The sequence below is a fragment of the Typopeltis vanoorti genome, chromosome 12, assembly GCF_054136105.1.
Source record: "Typopeltis vanoorti isolate ZY-2024b chromosome 12, IOZ_Tvanoo_1.0, whole genome shotgun sequence".
Classification (NCBI taxonomy): domain Eukaryota; kingdom Metazoa; phylum Arthropoda; class Arachnida; order Uropygi; family Thelyphonidae; genus Typopeltis; species Typopeltis vanoorti.
This window is the reverse complement of record NC_143560.1, coordinates 32,942,563-32,968,531: the sequence shown is the minus strand read 5'-3', so window position 1 is coordinate 32,968,531 and position 25,969 is coordinate 32,942,563. Positions and strand designations below refer to the sequence as shown.

Genomic DNA, 25,969 nt, shown 5'->3' with positions numbered 1-25,969 from the left:
GTAATTATTGAGTTCAATAACTGCTTTAGAGTGTGTCCAGTGCAGAAACAGTGTGTGAGTTTAAGGCACAGTTTAATGAGCACTATATGAAACATCAAACACCTCCGATGATGACTAATTCCATAGACTTTTGATGATGAGCATAATGATAATAATAAGAGTCAAGTAGCGTGATATGAATTGCACTTTAAGCCATTCATATGTCCTTGGTTGTCAAGAAAATATTCTACAAAAGACACCATTTCTTAGCATTAGTTTCCAGGTCATCTGTTTAAAGTGAACCACTTTAAACTGAAATTGAGACCATTTCAAATCTATGAAACTTCAAAACTGAAATTAACAAAAAACAATAATTATTCAAAAGGCTTGTAAATCTGTTATTTTAATAATAATGCCTCTGTAGTGATAGCTTCCCATCCAAAAAAGATGTCAATTGAAATAAAAAACAAGAGATATCTTGAACTCTCTACATCAGAATAAAATTGATTTTAGAACCATTTACTCACTTTTATTTTTATATTTTTTGTGTTGATCCCCTACATAAGAGGTTTGTTGGTCAACCTATAATATGTTAGTACTGCAGATGAGTAGAGAAATAAGAAAGAAGAAATTTTTTCATGTCTGATATGAAGACATGAAAAGTAAGGAAATTGTGACTTGGGAAATCACATAAGGAAGGAAACTGTTCTGGAGGACAGCAACAGAAGGAATGAAAGAAGAGAAGAAAAATTTGTTCTGTGTTTGGGATCAAACTGTGAAGGGGTTTTGGGAACCTGCTGTGCACATTTCAATAAATTTAATATATAGTGGAGAAATTATGAGGTGAGGAATTATTGATGCTAGTTCAGATGAGCAATTACCATGGAAGTGCAGCAGAAACTAAATGTCTGTGTGAAAGTGGATGGAGTAATGTGGTAAGAGATAGATCATTAGTCAACCTAACTGATTTCTTCTGTACTGAGTTAAGTATTTGGAGGTATCATCCCCAAATCATCATCCTCTATGGTTTGGAAGATTTTTTATTTGCACTGAGAGTTGTTTGGAGGTAAACTAATGCTTTTAGCAAAAGAAAAATCCTTTTTTTTTGGATGCTGATGAGGCACCAATTGCAATATACCAAGAGCAGCTTGAGGTTAGAGTAATCCCAAGAAGAGAATTTTCTTCTTGGGATTTTGACCTGTTCATCATTTTCAAAGTAATGTAATGATCCTTAAGATGTAATGATTTGGTTGACTCATGATACTCCAACAGTGAATTTCAGAGCTACTATATCTGACTTATTCAATGATTTTTATTAATTAAATACTCAGCTTTCTGCTTAAAGAAATCATCAGATGTAGTTTTTGGCTGTCCAATTTATGACTGCACATTAATGTTAACTTTGCTATCACTGTTTCTTGATCTTTTGTCCAACAGTGTACAGTACTCATATCTACAGTTCCCTCATCATAAAAGCCTTGTAACCGACAGTAAATTCAATAGCACTCACATTTTAATGCATCAAAAATTGGTCAAAGTATGTAAAATGATGCTTAATCAAATTTGTAAGACTCATCCATCATATAATCCAATGATGCAATAACATGAGAAAACACAACTGCATACTAAACTTCAATCATACCCACTGTAGATGCAATGGTGTCCAAAAGCTGAGGACAAACTACAAACAGTGAAGTGCTTCAAAGAAAAGAATGATAAGAATATTAGTGTGGCCAATTTTCACACATGGAAGTGAGACCTGAATATTTAAGAAGAGAATAAGGCAACAGATAATGGCCTTTGAAATGTGGCACTGATTAGGGAATCAAGGCTGATTCCCTAATCAGTGCTAGAGATGAAGTCACCAGGCAAAAGAAGTAAAGGGAGAACTAAACAACAATGGATGGACAGCTTGAGAGGGGACCTCCAAAACCTCACACTAGAGGAGAACTGAGTAGACGAGGTTGATCTGCTGCAGCAACACTACTTGAGTAGGAAGGAAGCTGAAGAAGAAGAATTAGTGAAACAATGAATAACATTAGTAATAGAAATAATAAACATTTTAACTAGATAGTTAAAATGTTTATAAAAGCAATATAATTAAAGAAAAACCTTGGTATCTCATAAAACTTAAAATTATACACATGCTCATGATCTATTTTAATATTTGCTGTTACTGCATTTACAAATATAAATTAATTTATTCTAGACATCTCACCTTAAGTATGAGCACTATCCGATTCAGCCTACATGATATAACTAACATTTTGGCTTCATTAACTTCCTATGAAACACATACAAAAAAAAAAGTTAAAACAATTGTGATAGTACTAATAAGTGCTAATTCAATAAACTATTATAATAACAGATTCAATTTTTGACTTTCATGAAAATAAACAGGTGCAACAACAAGCAGATGTACAGTAATACTGCTTATCTAATGTAAAGATGTGTAGTTATTTCACTGGTGTAGAATGAAGGTTACTGAACATATACTTAGAACAGTGGCCAGGATATGAAAATGTGGAAGAGAGAGAGACAGTGATTGAACAAGAGGTCAAATCTGGAATCTGTATAATGAAAGTTATAAAGCTTCCAGGAGGAATCTCTAGGACCTACTTATACAGCTTCCTAGAAGAATGGGGGAGGTGTATTCATTGCACGAAGAGTGGAATGCAATGCCAAAGAGCGTGAAATGCAGAAACAGTGAAGGAGTTTAAGGCATGGTTCAGTAGAGTTTTGTGTGTGACAGTAGGGACTTTTCATGATAGTCTTCACTCTCATGAAGATCTAATATTAGTAAACTTAGTCTTTATTTGAGCTGTAAGTCAGCAGTTAGAATTGAAGGAAGTACAGAAAGATGGTTTAATGTTAAATCTAGTGTCAGACCAAGATGTACATTATCCCTTCTGTTATTCATTATCTATATGGATCATGTGATGAAGGAAAGTGTATTAAACCTGATATCAAAATTGGAGATGTTAATGTCAGCTCTTTACTTTATGCAGATGATGTTATACTTCTAATAAATCTGGTACAAGTCTGCAAGATTCACTGACTAAATTGAATAACTGTTGTAATAGATATGGTATGAAGGTCAGCAATAACAAGACAAAGACAATGAAAATAGGCAGAAACATTGAAAATATCAACTGCATTGTGAATGGAGAACCTATAGAACAAGTGAAACATTTCAACTACTTAGGCACGATTTTCAGTGAAGATGGTAAATTAAATATGGAAATAGACAACAGAATCAACAAAGCTGGTATGGTAGGAGGTCAACTGAATAAACTGATATGGAATAAGAGAGAAATTAGTCAAAATACTAAATTAGCTGTATAGAAGACAGTGTTTAAACCAATTTTACCTTATGGATCTGAGAGCTGAGTTAGAAATAAAACACTTGACCAAAGACTAGGGACCACAGATATGAAAGTCCTGAGAAAGATTAGGAGCATAAACAGATAGTATCTGTTCATGCCCCTGATGTATCCAACTATTGACCATAGTATTTCAGTAATATGGTGAAGATTTTAGGAAAGCTGATTAGGGCTGAAATTCAAAAATGGGTTAACAGAGAATCTCTACTTTGCAATGAACAATATGGTTTTACTAAGGGAAGGTCATGTTTTAGCATCTTATTACCATTGAGCTAGACAAAGGGAATGGATATATACCATGATACTTTTGGATTTTGCTAAGGATTTTGACAGAATACAGCATGGAAGACTGTTGCATTAATTGGAGATCATGTTGGAGGCTTAATGGAATGTATACAGCACTCGGAAAGGATTAAAAATTATTTTAATACTTCCAATATTTTCTCAGTCACTGAAATATCTTCAGAGATTACAAAGAACTAATGTAACATACACTCAAATACAACACAATACTAAGCTAACCACGTGGGTGACTCTTAAGTCCTCCTTAGGTCGTGTGCCCTCTATGGCTGATTGAAGGTGGCCTAAAATGTAAGGTGGGATCTCTGATGATTAATATTTAACAAATTTTCAGAAGTTTAATGTAACCATATTTATTTAGATTTGGTTGATTTCTGAGTGCTGCTGCAGATTCTAAAAATAGTCTTTATTTTTTGAATTTACTGTGGTGGAGCATGGTGGTTTTTTCCCAGGAGATTCTTTTTGTTGTATCCAAAACATGGTCTGCCAGGCTAGACTGACCATAGTCATGGTGGCAATTTTTTTTATAAAGCAAACAAATTTTTCTAAAAATGTAGACATAAGAAGAAGAATTCATCATAAAATATTAATACTAGAATCAATTACCTTTAATTTAAATGTCTTTATTTGTAAATTTTTTGCCAAGTTTCATTATAGGAAATCATGAAACCTTCATAGGAAAACACAAATAAGAGAACAAAAATTCAATTGAAAGGATGTGATATGTGCACTATTGGCTGCAGGAGAATAGTACCATCTGCATTAATAGATATCCAAAATACATTACAATAAAATAATTTAGTTAATAAATTATTTTTAAATATAAACAAAAAATTAATTACAAATTAAGGAATACATGATTGATGAGTATTAGTCAGTATAACTTCCCAAATTTGAGAAAATTTTAGGCAATAATTTTGTTGTGAATATGTGCTTCACAGCTTTCCTTATATGGTCATTCCAGAAGAAAATAACTTCTGTGTAACACTTTGGTTTTGTTCCAATGAATCCTGTGTTTTGTAGATAATGCGTGGCTTGCTAAACCAGATTTGCTGAGTTCTTGAAGTAAAATGTATTACTGAGCTTCTTCCAAATGAATCTGTGCAGAACGACCAATTTGTTCATAATAACATAAGCCACAAAAGCAGGGTATTCTGTAAACTCCAGGATGAGAAAGAAGAGGATATTTCTTTAGGTGAGATAAGGAAGGTATTAAGTTTGCAAACTGAATGGAAAGAAACTTGTAAGTTGATCTGTTGAAGCAGTCCTGCTATTTTTTCTGAAAGTCCTTTAACTTAGGAAGACAAATGCTGGTAATTTCTTCTTGAGGTGGAGTTAAGATGACAGCCATAATTACTGATTATTTTTTCAATACTTTTTGCATTATAACCATTAGAGATAAAAGTAATTCTGATAATAAACAGTTCTTTGTTTAGAAGGGAATTTTATTATTATTATTATTATTCAAGCCTCCATGGAGTCAAAAGACTCATTGTGGGAGGTCCCTCCTAGGAAACACAAAGTCTATCATACCACTCCTTAAATTCATTGACCATTCTCACTCTCACCACTCTATCAGGAATGCATTTAATGGTTCAACCACCCTCCAAGGAAAAGAAACCGCCACTCCTCACCCTCTTGCTCACAATTTCTATTCTGTATTCTACATTTGTAGAATATATTTTATGAGCTCTGTCAACTAGATTTTTCACCATATTTCTGACAAGGGTGATGAGGTGAGTTAGAATCAATGTATTTACCAGTATGAGTTAGTTTTCTATATACTGAGAATTGTAGACTGCCATTTGGTTGACATAAAATGAGAACATCCAGAAAAGAAAGACAATTGCTATCTTCCACTTCCATGGTAAATTTGATTCTCAGGTTTATTTGAAGTCATTTTTTCAAGAAATTCCTAACGATTGGAGGAGTTCCATACAGCAAACATATCAACACATCTGTAATAAACAGATGGTTTAGGTGAAAAACCGTCCAGAATATGTCGTTTGAAATGTTCCATAAAGTAATTAGTTAGAGCTGGAGAAAGGAGGGGGGACCCCGTAGCTGTTCCCTCTATCTGTTTGTACAGTTTGTTCTGGCAGCTAAAGTATCCTGAATTAATGACAAATTCAAATCATTTTACAATATCAGGAGAAAAGTCATTATGAAGTAATTCATTCTTGTAGAAAGGCTTATACGTTGGCAATACATGACTATTATTTAAGGAATTTACAACGTATACTGGAATATAAAAGAAACTTTAATAAATACTTCCTATATTTCGGCAATGTCAGATTGCCATCTTCATGGGAACATACAAATATGGCTACAAAAAACAAATGAGGCAGAAGATCAGAAACTATTGTTGTTCCTAAAGTCCTAATGGTGCCCCCTAGCAGGCTATATTGGGTTGTCTTGGCGTTGGGCTGATGTTCGCGCATAATGTAAGTCTCCCAAATTTGGGGCAGTCTCATGCACCCAAATTTGTTGAGGTTCAAAATGTTTTTTAGAGCTGAGGCTGATTCTATGAATAATCTTTTGTTCTGCGGTGTATCACGTTGGCTTTCTTCCAACGTATTCTGTGGCAGGTATCTAGAGCATGGTCTGCAAGTCCAGAGTGGCTGTACTGGTGAAACCAGATGTAGTCCTCGTGTTCTGAAATCCTGAAATTCTCTGTCCTGCCTGTTTGGCCAAAGTAGGACAGTTTACAGCTGCAAGGGACCTGGTATACCCCAAGTAGGTCTAGGGGAAGTGGTTGGTCTTTGGTAGAGCGGATAAGGAATGCCAACTTTTTATATGGTCTGTAATAAGAAGTCAGGTCATATTTTTTAAGGATTTTGGTTATTTTTTCGAGGTGCCCCGGATGTAGGGAATGGTGATAGTTTTAGTGTAATCTTTATTGTGAAGGGAGGGGGTTTGTGGTTTACTGGTTTTAATATTTTTTGGATTTTTTTTTTTTTGGGGGGGGGTTGTAGCCATTGGCTAAGAAAGAATTAAGGATGTGGTTTAGTTCAGTGGTTAGGACATTGTCATCTGAACAGATTAATTTTGCCCTGTTATATAGTGTTTTAATAATCCCATATTGTTGTGAGGGATGGTTGTGGTGGGATTGCTGGTGAATGTATCTGCCTACATGGGTGGGTTTTCTATAAGCAGAGAAAACCAAGGATCCATCAGGCTGGCAGGTGATTAGAGTGTCTAGGAAAGGGAGGCTGTTGTTTTCCTCTTTTTCCAAGGTGAACAGGACTCTGGGGTGTTGGTTGTTTAAGTGTGTTAAGAAGGAGTGGAGTGTGTCTGGGCCATGTGGCCAAATAGTGAACACAGTAACGATTGAAGTAATTCAATCGTATCTGTCAATGGGATATTTGTAAAGAGTGATACTACATCAAAACTTACTAGAAGATCTGTAGGTTGTAAGTATAATCCTGAAATTTTATTCTTAAATCTATTGAATTTTTTATGAAGGAAGCAGAATTTCCAGTGAATGCAGAAAGAAGATTAGATAGGTATTTTGAGACTTAATATGTCGGACATCCTATGCAGTTCACAATAGGTCTTAATGGGGCATTTTCTTTATGCAATTTAAGAAGGTCATACAGTCTTGGAGCAAAAGTATGATGAATCTTTAGCCTTTTTACTGTTTCTTCATCCCTAAAATGAACTTTGTCAAAAGGGCTGTTAAGTTTATTGATTTATGATTGAATTAGATCTCTATCAATGCCTCTGTATGTAGAATGATCTCAAAGTAGAAGATTAAGTTTTCTTAAAGAATTGTTATCATCATGAACTACCACTGCCTGACCTTTGTCAGCCTTAGTAATTATTATGTTTTTATTATGTTTAAGAGAAGATAAGGTTTGAAATTCTTATGAGATAGATTACATTCAAGAGATATTGATTTAAATAAAATATACATTGGTTGAAATCTAATTTTACTTACTAAATTATATAAATGATACAAAGCCCTTTATCTATATTATACATGAAATCCATGATTGGAACGGTGTTTGGAATTACTGCATAGTCTAAACCTTTTGATGATATTGATATTTCATCATTATACAGAGGACAGCCAGAAATATTAATGACAGCTTTTGAGGAGTCAAACTGGTTATTAATAATATGCATATTTTTCTTATTCAACACACATGCAAACTTCGGAATATGACGCTATTTAACTGAGAAAAAAAACATTATTATCTGAGTCCAAAGAAACCTTGTAAACAGTATCAAATTCTTCAACAGATAATATATTAGATAATTCAGTCATAATAGAATCCATATTGTGATTGATAAAAAATAACAGTTTCTTTGCCTTCTTGGATTTTATTAATTAATAACAAAAAAATTGCACGTTTCTAAACACAATGTGCCTGAGGTGAATGAAAAACTTCTTTAATTTTGCAAAAAGCTGAAATCAACTGAGCTCTCCTGCAATGTTTTAGAAAAATTAATCTGTTTATATATTTTGCTCTTTTTAATAGATTCTCTCCTAACGTAGATGTTAATTTAAAATTATGCTCTTAGTAAAACAAACAAATTTTTCTAAAATCATAAAATTTTACAAATAAAGGCATTTAAATTAAGCGTAAGTAATTCTGATATGATAAATATATCTTGATCATACCAGTAATTTAAACTGGTAACTTCAAGACACTAATAATAGTTACTTAAATGGTTAGTAATTCAAGAGGATCACTAGTCCAGCTAAATTTAATAAGTAAAATAAGGGAACAGCACTTTTGATTTCTGAATTTCTGTTCACATACCAGCCACTCAATTAGAAACCCTTATTCTGCAGATGTATGTAAATGTCACACAGTGTATAAGTAAAATACTTGGTCATGTGCATCTGCATGTGTTCTAATCAACTATTTAAGAATGCTGCTGGTCAGTAATTGTCAATAATGTTGATCACAATGGGAAAAACAAAGGATCTACAGGAGTTCGATACAGGGCTCATTGTGGGTGCCTATCTGGCTGAAGCCATGATTTTGAAAACAGCAGAGCTGACTGGTTTCTCAAAAGGTGAGATATCTCAAGTGTTTAATGAGCAGAAAAAATAAACCACATTGCTTGTCTAAGAGGTGCAACTGTGTCCTAAGAGAGTCTGTTAGGAGCGAGATTGGCATTGTCTGAAAAGTCTTGTACAGACAAACAGAATTTCTTGTGTGTAGCAAATGACCAAAGCATTTAATGAAGGCTGTTCCTGACTTATCTCATCAAAGTGTGTGCAGGGAATTGAAGAGGACTGGTATTCACAGTCACATGTCTATAAGGAAACCGCTAATTTCTGGCAAAGTATCTAATTCAGTGGCTGGTATGTGTATATCCACAGAAACTTCTACTAGTTGTATGCGCACACAATTTTGAACTCATGGATCAAGCATTTTTCAAAGTCTTGAACTATCTCCAAATGTACTCTACACCCTTATCATACCCAAATGGCTCTGCTACATCATCACCCACAGAAAAAGCCAACTCCTGGCTTAACACTTTGCCTCCGATGCATGCATAACTGATCGTGATAAATGCTTCCAACTATTCCAGATGCATATTCAATGCCTTCTATGTCCTTTCTCCAGAAAGAGATCAGAAAAATAGTGTCCAAAATTAGACACAAAAAAGACTCCTGGCTCTGATAGCATTCCTCCAATTGTACTGAAGATTTGTGCACCAGAACTGACTACTATCCCATGTCTCCTGTATATACTCTTACTCTACTGGTGTCTACCCCGCAGCCTGGAAATTAGCCTGTGTTCAACCCATTTCCAAGAAGGGTGACAAATCACTGCCATCAAACTACTGCCTTCTCTTGCTTACCTCAGTCCTTTCTAAAGTAAGAGAGAACTATCAATTCCCAACTCCTGCTACCTTGAAGGCACCAAGCTAATAAATGATCACCAGTATGGAGTCCATTGCTGCTGATTAACATGAGACCTACTCACATATATATTACCCATCTCTAGACAAATGCCGTGGAGACATTTGGTGAATCTCAAGTGGTTGCACTTGATATCTCCAAAGCTTTTGACTGGGTCTGGCACTAAAGCCTACTAAGCAAACTCTTATCATTTGGTTCATCCCAGGACTTCTGCAGTTGAATTGCCAGCTTTCTTTCTAGACACACACACTATGTATGATGGTGGATGGTTCCTTATCCTCCCACCATTCAACTAATTCTGGGGTTCCACAGGGTTCTGTTCTCTCACCAGCCCTCTTCCTTCTACATATCAATGACCTATTTCAGTTGACCTCCAACTCAATACACAGTTTTTGCAGATGATAGCATACTGCACTCCTCTCTTTCATTTGATAAACCTTATTTTACGCAAATCATCTCAGCCTACAGAACATTAACCACCATTGCCCTCAATTTTGATTTCCAAGCCATCCTCCAATGGGGTTCATATATCCTCATCAATTTAATTGCTAGTAAAATGTAGTTTTTGCTTTATTTCTCACAAAAAAAAATAACCATTTTCTCCCAGTATTACCCTTGACAACACTCAAATTTCCAGACAAGATGACATTTTGCTTCTTGGAAATGTTTCACCCTTACATGAAGCTTCTCCTGGCATAAACACATCACAACCTTTGTCTCATCAGCTTTCAAAAAAATTAGGATTTTTCTTTCACTCAAGACGTTACTTCGGCTCTGAACAGTTGTTAATCTTATACAAATCACAACTATTGAATACTGCTCTCACATTTGGGATGAGGCCCCTAAGATCCCCCCCCCCCTCAAAATGCTTGACTCAATACAGAGGAGGGCAATTAGATTGATTAATTGCTATCTCTTGTCAACTCACTCCAACCATTTATGCGCATTCATTTGGTTTCTGCCTGTCTGGTTTAGGTATCGCCCTTCCCATAATGCATAGCATTAAGTCCGTCAGGATACATGCGTTGCATTATGGGATACTAAGGCAATTGATATGAATTCATTAGCATCTATATACAGGTACTCCAGTCATGACTTCTGATTACTTCAACTTTGGTATCCCTTCTGGATCTGGCTCCCACTAGTAACATTTATTAATCCTCATCATTGGGTTTGCTTACTTCCTGGAGAGTAAAGAGGTTCTACTCAGTGGCAGGTTTTTGCCTGTTATTGGGTGGAACCACTACTGAGCTTCCTGTCCTAGAGTGATTCAGGTCAGGAGTAATGAGTAGTGATCCTTTAGGATCACTCAGTGAGATTTAGAGTGATCTTGTAGATCACTCAGAGTTTTTGCACAGGTATTCCTACACTTAAACATACCTAAATAAAGGTTGAAACCTTTATTTAGGTATGTTTAAGTGTAGGATAATGCACAGTATTATGCATATCCTTACGGACATGTAAGGCATGCCTTACATTATGGGATACTTAAGCAATTGATGTGAAGTCATTAGCCTCTATATACAAGTAGCCCAGTTGTGAGGTTACATGCACAAACTTTGAAACCAAAAATATAATTTCTTGGCATCTTTAATTTATAGATGTGTTGGAATGGCCTCAAAGAGAATGTGACTAGTTATCTCTAGAGAATAATGGGAAGCTAAAGTCGGTAAGGTAATGGGCTGGTGAGGCAGTGCAGGTGCATAATGACATAAGTATAACTAAAAGAACTTCATGTCGACTGTTATGTTTTCTTACGTAAGGAATATCAGACATAAGGGAGCTGAGTTTGTGACAGTGAATGAGTCAGTACCCAAGAATAATTGCATAAGTAAAACTTGGTTAACTGAAGATAATACAAAAGGAGGGAAAAAATGAGAATACTCTTAATAATCATAGAGAAATTGTGCCTGTTAAGGATGAAAGTGGAAAATAGCCACATGTGATGGTTATGAAGCTATTTGGATGAAGTTGAAATAAACAGAATAGAATAGTTTATCTATTAGGATGTTGACATAGGATTAGGAATGTAGAGAGGAATGACTGAAAAGTTTAGACAGGCTGTTTGGGCATGAAAAAATTTCTTATTAGGGTTATCCTAATGAGAGATTTTAATTATAGGAACGTAGAGTAGATGGTTCATGGAACTGTAGCGAGTGAATACATATTTCGAGGGATACGATAACTAACTTAGGAGGCATGTGATGGAAACAAAGCAAAGTTTTATAGTGTTCAGTTTAATGAATCATCAAAGGATGTGGTTATGAAAGAGGTATCAAAATTGATACTGGTGTGAGAGTGCTGATTGTGAGAGCAATTATGAAGTATTGAATTGCCAGTCAAGAAAGAATATATGGAGCTATAAGGTGGGTGATTATGGAAAGCAAAACAGTTAACTTCAAGATCATGGAGTGATGAGCTAGGGGAAAGAAGGTTGGAAGACATAAAAATTGGTTGAAATCATCTGACACATTCAATGTACTAAGATATAACAGTGTAATAAGATATAACAATGTGCTGATATAACAGTACTAAGAGTTAGGCAAATAAAGCAAGAATGAGAGAAATGAACATTGAAATATTTGGCAAGCAGAATAGAGATGGGGGGAAGGTTGTGTAAAAGATGCAAGATAGTCAGAAGTGATCAGAAGTTAAACTGTAGGCTAGAAAAGTGAGAAGCATGGTAAAGGAACAGCAATATGAGAAGACACAGGAAATTCAAAGGAATTCTTCCACTGTCTCGCAAACAAGAAGAAGAAGAATTATGGAAGAAGGATCATCATAATCAAATTCCTGATATGCTTCAGGGGAGGGGGGGGAAGTACATGATAATTATGATAGTATTAATGAAAAATTTACACCATTACTAACTTCTGATCAGCAACTTTTTTCCAAATTAATCTGTTATCTGTCAAGACTCCAACATTACCATTTATAGTTCTGTCTTTTAATGCACTTTTCTCTGTATTAATCCATCTACATCTTGGTTTTCCTCTGGGTCTTTTTCCTGCCAACCTGGCAAGAACACTTATTTTGTTCATCTTCCTTTCCAATTCTGGTTAAGTGACTATACCACCATAAGCAGAAATAAGTCTCATTGTCCAGTTCCCATTCTGATAATGACCACATCACTCTGTCTGATATTGCCTGCCATTCAAGATTATCCTCATATTTAGTACTGAATATTATAGCTATTGCCTGGTTGTTATTGCCAGAATATAATATTTTGTATTTGTTGCTTAGAAAGATCCCACCTGTTTTTGTCTTCTTTGTTTCAGTCATACCTATTATGTCAATTGAACTCTGCTGATGTTGAGTTGGGATGCGTACTGGGATTTGTTCCAATAGCTGAATTTGTGTTGTTCACCCTGATTCTCTGACGAAAATAACGAGGACCTTGTTTAACAGAGAGATGCCCCAGCTAGCATGAAATTTTGTCATGTTGGATGAAAGAGAAATGATTGTGAATGATTATGTCATAAAGTGACCATTGCAAAGGAAGTAGGGAAATTATTTAATGAGCTCTTTGTCAGTAAACGAGGGTGGTTTGAAAAGTTCTCGGCCTAACAATGAAAAAACAAATTTATAAATTCAAAATTATTTTTAATTTTCAACACAATCTCCCTTAAGACTAATACATTTGGGAATACATCTAGGAATAATACATCTGGGAATGATGAGGAGGACACTGACGTGTAGAAGTAGGGAGATTCTTGTTCCATTGTATAAGGCTTTGATTAGGCCACACATGGACTATTGTGCCCAGATTTGATCACCTGGTTTTCAGAAGGATGAAAAGATGTTGGAAAGGGTCCAAAGGTGACTGACTAAGGTAGTTTCTGACCTCTGGTATGAGGAAAGATTGAAAAGATGTAATTTGCAGAGTCTAGTGGAGAGAAGGAAGAGGGGAGATATGATAGAGACCTACAAGTTGGTAAGGGGTTGTTATAGGATCAATGGTGGAGAAGTTCTACAGAGAATAGTGGGAGATCAGGGGAGAACCAGAGGTCATCCCTGGAAACTGTATAAAGAGGGTGTGAGGAGGGGAGTGAGAGGCAGGTTTTTTTCGTGCAGAGTTGTGAGTGATTGGAATGCCTTGCCTGAGAGTGTGGTGTCTGCAAGGAGTTTGAATGTGTTTAAGACACGGTATGATGAGATGTGTGTGAGATAAAAGGACCTCCTAGATGAGTCTTTGACTCCATGAAGTCTTGTTTAATAATAATAATAATAATAATAATAATAATAATAATAATAATAATTTATTCTAGCGATGCTCCAGCACCATTATCCCGTCCCTATAGTGGTTCTCAGCAAGATCTCCAAAATACCCCTCTACAGCTGCAATCACCTCTTGATTCGAAGAAAAATGCTGACCAGCAAGGAAGAGTTTTAGTTTTGGGAAGAGATAGAAGTCAGAGGGAGCCAAATCTGGGGAACAGAGTGGATGTTCCAACAATTCATAGTGCACATCCCTTAATTTTCCCATTACTAAAACACATTTGTGGGCAGGTGCATTGTACTGATGAAAGATGATTTTTTTCTTCTTTTCTCGCGAATTTTTTCATCTAGTCTGGTTAAAATATCGGAATAATATTCCCCAGTTATTGTTTTACCCTTTTCAAGATAATTAATAAACAAAATGCCTTTAGCATCCCCAAAACACCAATGCCATGACCCTTCCTGCTGATGGAACCGACTTTGTTTTCTTTGGCGCTGAACAACTGGCTTCTGTCCACTGTTTTGACTACTGTTTGGATTCTGGTGTGTAATGGTGAATCCAAGTCTCATCCATAGTAATAAATTGATGCACAAAATCAGTTTTATTCTTGTTAAAGCACTCAAAGCACTGTTCAGAGATTTTCATGCACATGTGTTTTTGATCTGCTGTGAGCAACCATGGCACCCATCTTGCACAAAGCTTTTTCATTTGCAATTCTTCATGCAAAATATTGATATATCCTACATGTTCTTTTGAAATGCCTATAGTCTCAGCAATTTCATGCACTTTGACTTGCCAGTCATCCAATACCATATCGTGCACTTGATCAATGATTTCTGGTGTTGTTACACTTTTTGGACGTCCTTCCAGGGGCCAGAGTATATGAAGAGTTCAGCAAGCTAGATTGCTATAGGAATGGATGATATATAAGTATGTCTTTTCAGGAATTGTGTAAACAGTTAGTGCTGTCCTCACTTTATTGTTTACTAAATCTTGAAATAAGGAAGATCACTAAGGAGTAGAGAGAAAGTAAAACAGTTCCATAGCATAAAATTGATGCTGGAATCAGTGGCAGCCTGTGAATTTTTAAGTGGGGGTGCTGCCTATACAAAATAATTTTAAAAAATTCATTTTTTCCTAATTAGTAACCAATTTATTAATAAATAAATCTGTAGATTTATTTATTAATAAAGTGGTTACTGATTAGGAAAAAAATATTATTTTTTAATTATATTGTATAGGCAGCACCCCCATTTAAAACTTCATGGGCCGCCACTGGCTGGAATGGACATTTCCAATTATAAACCAGTTTCTTTACCTGCAGTTAAAGTGTTGGAGAAATGGGTTAGGAATAGAACAGGATTTAGTTGATAGCCATAGGATTCCCTATTAAAGTCAGCAGAGATTTGTGAAGGATTTAGGCGATTATATTTTATTAATAATAATCTAAAATTAATGTATCCATAAATTCATTAATTATACTGCAGCTGCCACCTTGGTACACAGAGCAGCAAATACATACCTACTTCTATCTTTAATCTTTATTCCTCCCCTCCCAGTCTAACCTTCCAGTTATTCCTTCCTATTGCCCACACTTGGCCTGAGATGGTCAGATGTTATATCATGTAACTCACTTCGTTCAAAAAAAAAAAGAAAAAGAAAAGGAAAAGAACAAGAAAAGAAAATGAGATTTTTTAAAAACTTAGAATTGCCATCTGTTATGCATCTATATGTTCAAATATATGTAATACATTAAAAATCCTTAAGCTGATCTTAACGTGTGCAATGAAACAAATTTATTTATAATATAAACATGTACAACTGTAAAAGAAGATGCTATTAATATCAAAGGAAACTTACTGTGTTATTGAAAAGATTTCTTATAGAATCCAACTCTACAATGATCTGTTTGAACCAAAGCTCATATGCTGAAAATAAGAGTATTAGTTAGTCACAGTTGACAACCATATATTTATTACATCAATGCAATTAAAAATAATAGGATAAAACCATTTTCTTTTCTTTCTTTTTTCTCCGAGGGAAATTATTCATCCTCTGATTCTGATTCATTATCTGATTTGGAAGTTAACCTCAAAACCCTATTAATCATCTTCCCACTTACTTTTGATTTTACAATACAGTTCCAAAAAGATCTTTCATATTTATCTTGGTTGCCTAATTTGTAGCTCCAGCTATCCCCTTTTCTGATTAGAAGATATTTTTATAACACTTCCACCCAATGCTCTACATGAAGAAAAATCTACTTTTTAGCATACTTTTACCCATTTTTCAGGGATAGCCTTTCATTCTCCCCTTTCATATCGCATCTTTTCTGTCTATCCACAAAACGCTCTGGTTTACATTTCCTCATCCTTTCCTCATATCCATCTCCTAAAACAGTAGATCAGAGAAGTTACAAACCTCTAAATAAAGTTTCTATCCTCCTGAGGCAGATCAGAGACTACCTGATTGTCTCTTTTTCAGGTGTCTACCTCCTGTCAGTGTAGTATGAAGTACCTCGTATTTTGGACAAACAGGATGTAATACTTGAGCAAAAAAAAAAAAAAAATGCAACATAAATAATACAAATAGTATGGACAACCAAAAAATAGTTTAGCACGACATGTCTTGCATAAAGATCACTTCAACAGGTGAAAGAAAGCCAAGTTACTCCAAAATCTCACTTCATGTGATTATAAAATTCTTTATAAAAGAAGGTTTAATGCCAAAAGAAATTCATTCGAAGTTCGTAAAAGTTTATGGGCACTCTTGCCTTCATTTTCGACAATTAAGAAATGGGGTGTCAAGTTTAAACGTGGTTGTACCAGCGTTGAAGATGATCTATGTGAAGGACGTCCATAAAGTGTAACAACACCAGAAATCATTGATCAAGTGCAAGATATGATATTGGATGACCGGCAAATCAAAGTGCATGAAATTGCTGAGACTATAGGCATTTCAAAGAACGTGTGGGATATATTCTGCATGAAGAATTGCAAATGAAAAAGCTCTGCACAAGATGGGTACCATGCTTGCTCATAGCAGATCAAAAATGCATTCACATGAAATCTCTGAACAGTGCTTGGAGAGCTTTAACAAGAATAAAATTGATTTTGTACGTCGATTTATTACTATGGATGAGACTTGGATTCACCATTACACACCAGAATCCAAACAGCAGTCAAAACAGTGGACAGAAGCCAGTTGTTCAGCACTAAAGAAGACAGAGTCGGTGCCATCAGCAGGAAAGGTCATGGCATCGGTGTTTTGGGATGCTAAAGGCATTTTGTTTATCAATTATCTTGAAAAGGGTAAAACAATAACTGGGGAATATTATTCTGATCTTTTAAGCAGACTAGATGAAAAAATTTGTGAGAAAAAACCCGGCTTATAGAAGAAAAAATTCATCTTTCATCAGGACAATGCACCTACACACAAAGGTGTTTTGGTAATGGGAAAATTAAGGGATGTGCACTATGAATTGTTGGAACATCCACCATGTTCCCCAGATTTGGCTCCCTCTGAATTCTATCTCTTCCCAAAACTAAAACTCTTCCTCGCTGGTCAGCGTTTTTCTTCGAATCAAGAGGTGATTGCAGCTGTTGAGGGGCATTTTGCAGATCTTGCTGAGAACGACTACAGGGATGGGATAATAGTGCTGGAGCATCGCTGGAATAAATGTATTAGTCTTAAGACAGATTATGTTGAAAAATAAAAATAATTTTGAAATTATAAATTTGTTTTTTCATTGTTAGGCCGAGAACTTTTCAGACCACCCTTGTATATATATAGTAAACCCATATATGAGAAGTTGTTATAGTACATTAGTACTCTATATATGAAGAAAATTGAGGAAAAAGAAGAAATGTGTTAACCTCTCTACCAGCCGAGGTGGATGGAATAGTGAGTCCAACTTGCACTTCTTATCCATGTTATTCAATAGGTGTTACAGAATCGTATCGAGATTTATCTGGATATATATATATATATATATATATATATATATATGTCCTGGTCGGTTGGGGTGTTAACACAATTTTTGAAAACCTGCAGATTGCACCCTTTGAAGACTATTCCAAAACACACAAGTGGAAGAAATAAATGAAAGAGAATAAGGAATTTGTCTGTGAATTTGGAGTTGAACTATGGGATAGCTGAAAATGTTGAATAACTGTTGTATGATAAAATTGATTTTGTACGTCGATTTATTACTATGGATGAACTTGGATTCACCATTACACACCAGAATCCAAACAGCAGTCAAAACAGTGGACAGAAGCCAGTTATTCAGCACTAAAGAAGACAGAGTCGGTGCCATCAGCAGGAAAGGTCATGGCATCGGTGTTTTGGGATGCTAAAGGCATTTTATTTATCACTTTCAACTGTTGTATGTATTCAGAAGACAATGGGAGAATTACCAATATCAATTATAATAAATTATAATATTTGCTAGAAATTGCAAGCAGCTGTGTGAAAAAAAAGGCACAGTGAAATGATGAGAAATAAGACCATTAATCAGTCTAATTGCTCTCTTCTGTATTAAGTCAGCTACTTTGGGGAAGTACTTAGGGACAGTGCCCCAAACATGGAAACAGTAATTCAGTAGCTGGATGAATTTGTGATTTTTATACAGCTGTCCAAAGGAAAAAGTAATACACTGTGCAAAAGAAAAAAAAAATCTAATTTCTTGAATGCTGCGGTGAGTGTGTATGTGTGGGGGGGGTATATCTGTGGTGTGCTTATGTCAATAAAGATCAAAGATTGCAATTGTCTTCAAGAACAGAAATTTTCCATTTTGCAAAGAAATTTGGATGCTTCATTTTTACTACAAATTTAAGTTAACAAAATTATCAGAATCACAATGAAGAATGGTTTGAATATCAGAATTTAGAGTTGTAAAGGTGATATTTTGGATGCATTAAATGTATGGTGTAAGGTTTGTTAAATGTAAAAGTTCAGTTGCAGTTTATATTATACTGTTAGCAGCAAAACTGTGTAGTTGATTTGCAGTCACCTGGAGATAATTATCGATATAAAGAAAGAGAATTGGTGAAAGAACATAACTTTGTTCAAGAAAGCTGTTGATGACCCCCAGTTTTAGTTTTGTAAAGTTTGAGGACAACAACCCATCCACCATAAAATGCAATGTTAAACCAAAAAGAAAGCCAGCAACAAACTTGCAGTCAGAAGACAGAGCTTACTATTAATAGGTCTCTGTGCAAAACACAATCAAATGCTTTAGAAATATCAAAAGAAATTCATATTGACTACTGAAGGGGCATATCATGATATATTTATATATTAATATATTTTTTATAATTACTCCCACACACACACAAGAGGCTGCAAGGCCTATAGCAAATAAATGCTGTGGTGGTGGAGGGGGGGGCTAAGAACCGAGGAAGGTGAAATTAAAAACAGCTGGGAATAGCATGGTTGGCGAGATTGCAGTTCACACTATAAAAGGATGTTGGGTGCAAAATAAGGATATAATGGTTGTTAACTGTGATGAACAGTGCCTGTGGAAATATCTGTAGAAGAAACACAATGTGTAAACTGATCATCTATGAAACAGTGACTAAAGAAAGTCTGTGAGAGAAGAGGTTATCAATCAAATGAACCACTTTCCTCTGATCTGCATGAAGTATTTTTAGAAAGGCCTTATGTGCAACATCCCAAATATCAGCAAATTATTCCATGGGTGGGAAGATTTGAGATTTATAGAGTAAATGGAGTTAATGGACAGATGAGAAGTAACAGCTTGAATGAAAAAGGATGTCAAGTTTTCTGGAGCTGATGATACTATAGAAGTGATTTGATTATGACAAAAAAGACTAAGAGTGAGTTCTGGTATCTAGTTTGTTCTGAGTAGATGGTCTTGACTGTTAAGTTTAGCATTATCAAAGGTAAACAGAGAAGAAATAAAGTCTTTTTTGTGAGAAAACAGGTAAAACCATGTTTTGGAAACATCAAAGGTGGTCAGCTTGTTGTCAAATCAGTACAGGATGGTGTGGAGATCAGTGTTTAGGGCACTTATCATAGATGATCATGAAGTTTGATGTTTGGGAACTGCAGGGTTTGTCATATGAGTGGGATGGGTGTAGAGTGCTATCATGAGCAAAACTGAAATAGGATTTGGATCAGCAAGAGCAGACCTGAGAGAAAACTGGTAATCCAATTACAAAGGAAGGCAGGCAGACCAAAAAGTGGCAATTTGCTGAAAAACCCTTGATAACAGATCCTATCAAATACCTTAGAAATGTCAAGTGCAACAGTACAGGTTTCTGCAAACTGTTGCACGGCACATGTCCAGAAGTGAGTGATGAAGGACAGGAGACCTGCTATGGATCGTGATTGCTAGTTAGCTGATTGATGACTTTCTAGATTGCTTTGGATAACACTGAGGCAAGAGCAACAAGTCAACAGTTGGATGGAACACACATCACCTTTTTTTTTTTTTGGAATTGGCTGTATATAGGCTTGCTTCCATGCTGTAAGGTGGATGTCAGCTGAGTATGATACAGTATACAGAAGATAAAGAACTAACGTTAGTTCAGAAGCATGCCTCTCAAGCACATCTGGTGGGATTCCATCAAGATCAGAAGCCTTTTTTGGTATCCACTTTGTTCACGATTCTTCTGATGTCTTTCTGGCAGAAGGCTACAGAAGGTGAGATGCAATTGTCCAGGAAAAGAAAGAGGTGATTTGCCTTCAGGAGTTGAATGAGAAGAATAATGCTGGGAGATCAGCCTTATCTTTAGATGATGTTGCAATGCTACCATTTGGGTGAGAAAGAGGAGAAAACAAGATGGACACAAGTTATGACTAACAGCATTTGTAAGGGATTAGAAGGCATGACTACCCATTGGCACAGCTGGCAAATTTTATACACTTAGCCCTTTTAACGATGGTTTTTCAAGTATGGCAAGCTTCAGTATAGACTGTGAATGAAGCTGGAATTTTTGTCTCAAGCCACTCACAATAAGCTCTTTTCTTCTGTTGGACCATACTGGCACACTCATTGGAAAACTTGGATATAGGTTGGGAATTTGAACAAAATGAGGGGTGAAAACTTCCATTTCATGAATAATTTCCATAAGAGGATTACAAGAAGTATCTGGATGTAAAGAATGGAAACAGTAGTCTGACTACAAAAAAGGAGGAGTAAAAGATCTTCCCACTTGGCATTGTTGTAGAGCCAAACTACATGAGGCTGTGAACGGCTGAGGAAAGGATGTTCCACAAGAATGAAACTTACATGAGATTATGATTTGAATTATCAAGAGGAGCAGTCACTTCAAAAGTGTACATAGCAGGAGAACTGGTTAAGATCTAAACTGTTGGGTGAGCAGAGAGGATTGGCAGGGATTCTGGTCAGGAGATGATTGATTTGTTTTAAATCGTTACTTAAGTAAATACCATTGCTTCTCTTCTGATTTTATCATGCATTTTTTTAGCCAATGGCTGTAATACTTGTAAAATGGACAAAACACTGTAAACCCCCCATTTCTCCCACACCTGACACATAAGATCACAAGAAAGCTATTCCCATTCCTTTTATCCATGGTACGCTTGTAAAATTTATCTTCATTAATTTCCAACAGGTATGCAGGCTACCTATCAACAATTTTCCTCCAAATTAGTCTATTACATGTCAACACTCCAATGTTGTATCTAATATTTTGGTCTTCTAAGGCAGCGCCTCCCAAACTGTGGGCCGTGGCCCCCTTGGTGGGGTTGTAGGTTATGTTGAAGGGGCCATGAAATAATGAAAACAAATTTAAAATGTTTTAAGACTAAGTAGATTTTTTTTTATCTTAAAAGAAATGTATTTAAATTTTATTTATTATTTCTTTTTTATTTTTTTATATTTTAATGGAAAAAAATCACACATTGGTGCGGGTTCACAAATTTTGCTTCCTGCATATTTCAGCGCTTAATGAATATTATTAAATATATGCTTATTCATATAAGTTTCATTTCAAAGCAGAAATCTAAGAATTGCAGTTTCAAATATTTCACCTGATATTGACTTTTTGTGTAGCAGTATTGAAACATGTCCATCCCATTAAATTATTATTAAACTTCTTTTATGTTTTCAGTTCTTTCTTTATTACTAATCGTTTTATGTTTCATGTGCTTGTACTGCAAATGTACGATAACAATATATCTATCTATATAAAAATATGAGATAATGTGCCATGTCAAACGTGTATGTAAGATGCTAAAAATATATTGTTTGCATTTGATTTTTGCAATATTCGCTGTGTATGTTTTGTATTGAATATAAATACAATAAATATTATAATAATATATGTCTATATTATGATTTTTTTCGAGGAGGGGGGGGCATGAAATATTTTAATTTTTCCAAAGGGGACCCTGGCATCCAGAAGTTTGGGAAGCACTCTAAGGCACTCTTCTGAATGAGTCAATCCACCTAGATAAATATGATCATAAATATAATCCCCATTGATCAAAGACTAAAGATATGAGGGTTCACTCCCCTAATTCTGAGAAAAATTAGGGGAATGAACTGATAGCATTAATGGCAGAATCATATTAAAAATGAAGATATTAGAAAGGAACTATACATTATTAGCATTCAAGAATATGTCAGAAGAGCTAATCTAAGGTGGTATGGCCACTTAAATAGAATGGATGAGGAAAAGTTAGCAAAACAGGTGTTTGATGCCAAGATGGCAGAAAGAGACCCAAAGGAAGACCAAGGTTTAGGTGGATTGATTCAATCTGAAGTGCCTTAGAAGCATGGAATATTAGGTATGACAATATTGGAGTGCTAACAAGTAATAGATTGATTTGGAGGAAAATTGTTGATAGATGATTAATAATAATGAAAACTTAATCATGTAGTGCTGTTGTAGTAACCTGAACACCCCTTGAGGGCATATATGTATATCAGGAAATTGAAGATGATGATGAGGTGCTTGTAGAAATCATTCAGCAAAATATTAACAATTTAATAAATTATTTATTTTGTTCTTCTGGTGTTGTTTATACTATTAAGCACTCTTATGAACTTGATTGCAAAATTTTGTTGATAGGTAGAATAAAAAAAAAAGAATATGACAGACACATAAGTTAAAGGAAATTTAAAATACTATTGCCAAAGGAATTTTTTAAATACAATGCAGAAGAGGAAAGAATAAGGGCTCATCTGTGGAAATGGAATAATAGTGAGTGGCCAACGAAAATGCAGGAACTAGATTTTTTTTTGCTTGTGAAGTGGTTAAGGAGTGGAATGAGTTGCCAGATGGAATTCTTTTGTGAGTGTTGTCAGAAGGATAGAAGAAGTAGTAGTAGAAGAAGAGGGAAATGAATAAAGAAGACATATGATAGGTACTGTATGCATTATATGGGTTATTAAATTGACTCCTTATGATCAGTTCTAAGATTCCTAGAAGATGCCCAACCAATAATAATAGTAAATTGGCCAGTTTTTTTTTTTTTAATTTGTGACAAAATCACTTTGGCACAGATTTTGTGACAGATCATATCCATTTTAGATTCCTCTAAGGCAGTGTTTTTCGAAGTGTGGTACACATGCCCCCAGGGGTACACGAAAGGTTCTTCAGGAGGTATGTGGCAATTTTTGGCTATGCATCATTAACGCATGGAATCATTATTAAGGAAAAAAAATTATTTTAAAAGTATATATTTCTCACTAAATTATATATTATGTATGAATTCTCCTACTCAAATTGTGAGTCACTATTGCCACGATGTGAATGTCATGGAGATAGTAATTCGCTCCCTGTGGTAAACTACATGCCGCCCCAACAGCATCACTATACTGAAGACGTAAGAAAAACAAGTAGTTTTATTGTATCACTGAAAAAGGTACAGAGACATTTACAGGCTGTGTAATATATTTCTCAACAAATAGTGCAATTAGAGAAAACTGGGATAAAAACGGCACTAACTAATGAATCACATCTCCCCTCCAACAGAAACTGCTGTATAGACTCTAGCAAAACCATATGTTGCCTGTGCAACATATGTTTTTGCTTGACACCACCCCATCATGAACGTGTTAAAACTAAGAAATATATAGTGAATGTGTTTCAGATATTATGGAGTTTGGTTGAAGAGAATGAGCATTTCAACTCAACTGTTGGCTTGCCTTTGTCTTTGGTTTGCATGACCTTTTGTTAATACTACACCAATCATATGCACTTCTTCATGGCTGCTCAATCTCTAATGGCATACGATTGCTGTCTGTTTCACGTTCTGCTTTTATTTCATCATCATTATCAAATTCCTGATATATACCCTCAAGGGGGTGTACAGGATATGATAGTACTACATGAAAAATTTACATCATTACTAACTTCCTATCTACAATTTCCCTCCAAATCAGTCTGTTAAATGTCAAGACTCCAATATTATCAGGTCTTATATTTCCGTCTTCTAAGGCACTTTTTGCTCTATCAATCCACCTATATCTTGGTCTTCATCTGGGTTTTTTCCTGCCAACCTGGCAGAGAACACTTGGTTTGTTAATCTTTCCTCTCCCATTCTGCTTAAGTGACCATACCACCTGAGATTAGCTCTGCTAATGCATTCCTGGATGCCGACAATATCAAGTTCTTTCCTAATATCCTCATTTTTAATATGATACTGCCATTGATGCCATCTGTTCATGCTCCTAATCTTTCTCAGGACTCTCATATCTGCGATCTCTAGTCTTTGAACAAGTGTTTTACTTCTGACCCAGCTCTCAGATCCACAAGTTAAAATTGGTTTAAACACAAATACAATTTGGTTGGCTAAATCTGAAATTTCCAGCCCATCCTCATCCGTTCAGTATCCAGGTGGATACATAACAGGGTGCACCACGAGAAGGTGAGGATTGGACATTAGATCAAAAGCCCTGGTCAGTTCTCTGCATTCCTTTGAAGGCTAAGTGGAGGTCTCCTCTCAGTTATATAGCTTTGACCCTTAAGCACCCCTGCTTTTATTTCTCATTAGTAATTTGTGAAGGATTGTTCATTACATATCTCAAATCTTGTAAATTACTGTTAATTTTTGCTTGAAATAATGGGAAAGAAGATGTAGCTATTTGAGAAGATGACTTTGACGATGCACACAAGGAAACTGTTCTCGATGCCAAAAGTAGTGATAGCGAATAGGAGCTTCTTGGTAAGTCACACCATTTCAGTTTTTTTCTGAAAACTTTAGTTTCCAAAAATCCTCACATATATCTCACACCACGATGTTTTAGCTTTAATTTTGTGAAAAAAGTCCGAGTTATATTTGAGTAAATACAGTACTTTTTTTAGCTTTCAAATTCTTAAGTATGGATCATTGGTTCAAGACTGGATTTATAAAATGCACAAAAGAGAGCAATATAGCAAATATTACAAGTAGCTGTAAGCAACAAGAAAACACTGATATTGTATCCGGATCAAATGAAATTGATAAGGGTGTGTCATCTGACATCCCTAGAAAACCAACTAGGAAGAAGATGAAAAATCTTCGTAAGTATAATATGAATTACTTGAAATGTGGATTTTCATGGACGGGAAATGAAGAGGAATCTATTCCAAATTTTGTTCTATTAAAAATAAATCATATTTTTTGTTTACATGAACATATAAATTCAAATAAAATAAACACTTAAATGAAATATACTTTATTTATTTATTTATTATTATTTTCATAAGGGAGTACTTGGTAATAATGAAAATTTAAGAAGGGGTATGCTGATATCTGAAGTTTGAGGAACACTGCTCTAAGGCAAATGATTAAAATAAGATCCCATTAAAAAAAGTTTGAAACCACAAAGCCTGTGGTTTCAAATTATGCCACTATTATGCCTCTCAATATTACATGGAAGAGGCGGTCACTCAATGATGTGGCTGAAGGGGATATCAAAAGTCCTCTCCAGAAAAAAAAAAAAAAAGCAAAATCATTTAATGGAATACCCTATTCAGATAGTAGGTTATTTCAAACACTTCAAAATTAATTACTATTAACAACTTCCATGAAGTCAAATAATTGAACCTCATTCACATTTTCAACATACATGATTGATATGCACCATGCCAACACATCTCACTCTCCTACCGTTCTCCACATAAAAACATCAGCTCTCACTCCCCTCTTCACCACACCCACAGACTTATTAACATCTAGTTTGCTCAACTCCCCATACACCTCTTGCTCACTTACAGTCAGTCT

At 35.3% G+C, this 25,969-nt stretch overlaps 1 protein-coding gene across 2 annotated transcripts in view; it reads right to left on the bottom strand.

The window, feature by feature from the left end:
- Window positions 1-25,969, bottom strand: part of v (Tryptophan 2,3-dioxygenase vermilion) — a 243,195-nt gene that overhangs the window by 165,238 nt on the left and 51,988 nt on the right. For both annotated transcript variants that reach the window (XR_016549167.1, XM_090401607.1), the window contains exons 4-5: window positions 15,626-15,693; window positions 2,198-2,263 (exon numbers count right to left, since the gene is read on the bottom strand). Coding sequence is in view for 1 of the 2 variants with exons in the window: in XM_090401607.1 (XP_090257733.1) it covers window positions 2,198-2,263; window positions 15,626-15,693 (134 nt within the window). In the remaining variant the exon portion in view is untranslated. The remainder of the gene's footprint in view (window positions 1-2,197; window positions 2,264-15,625; window positions 15,694-25,969) is intronic.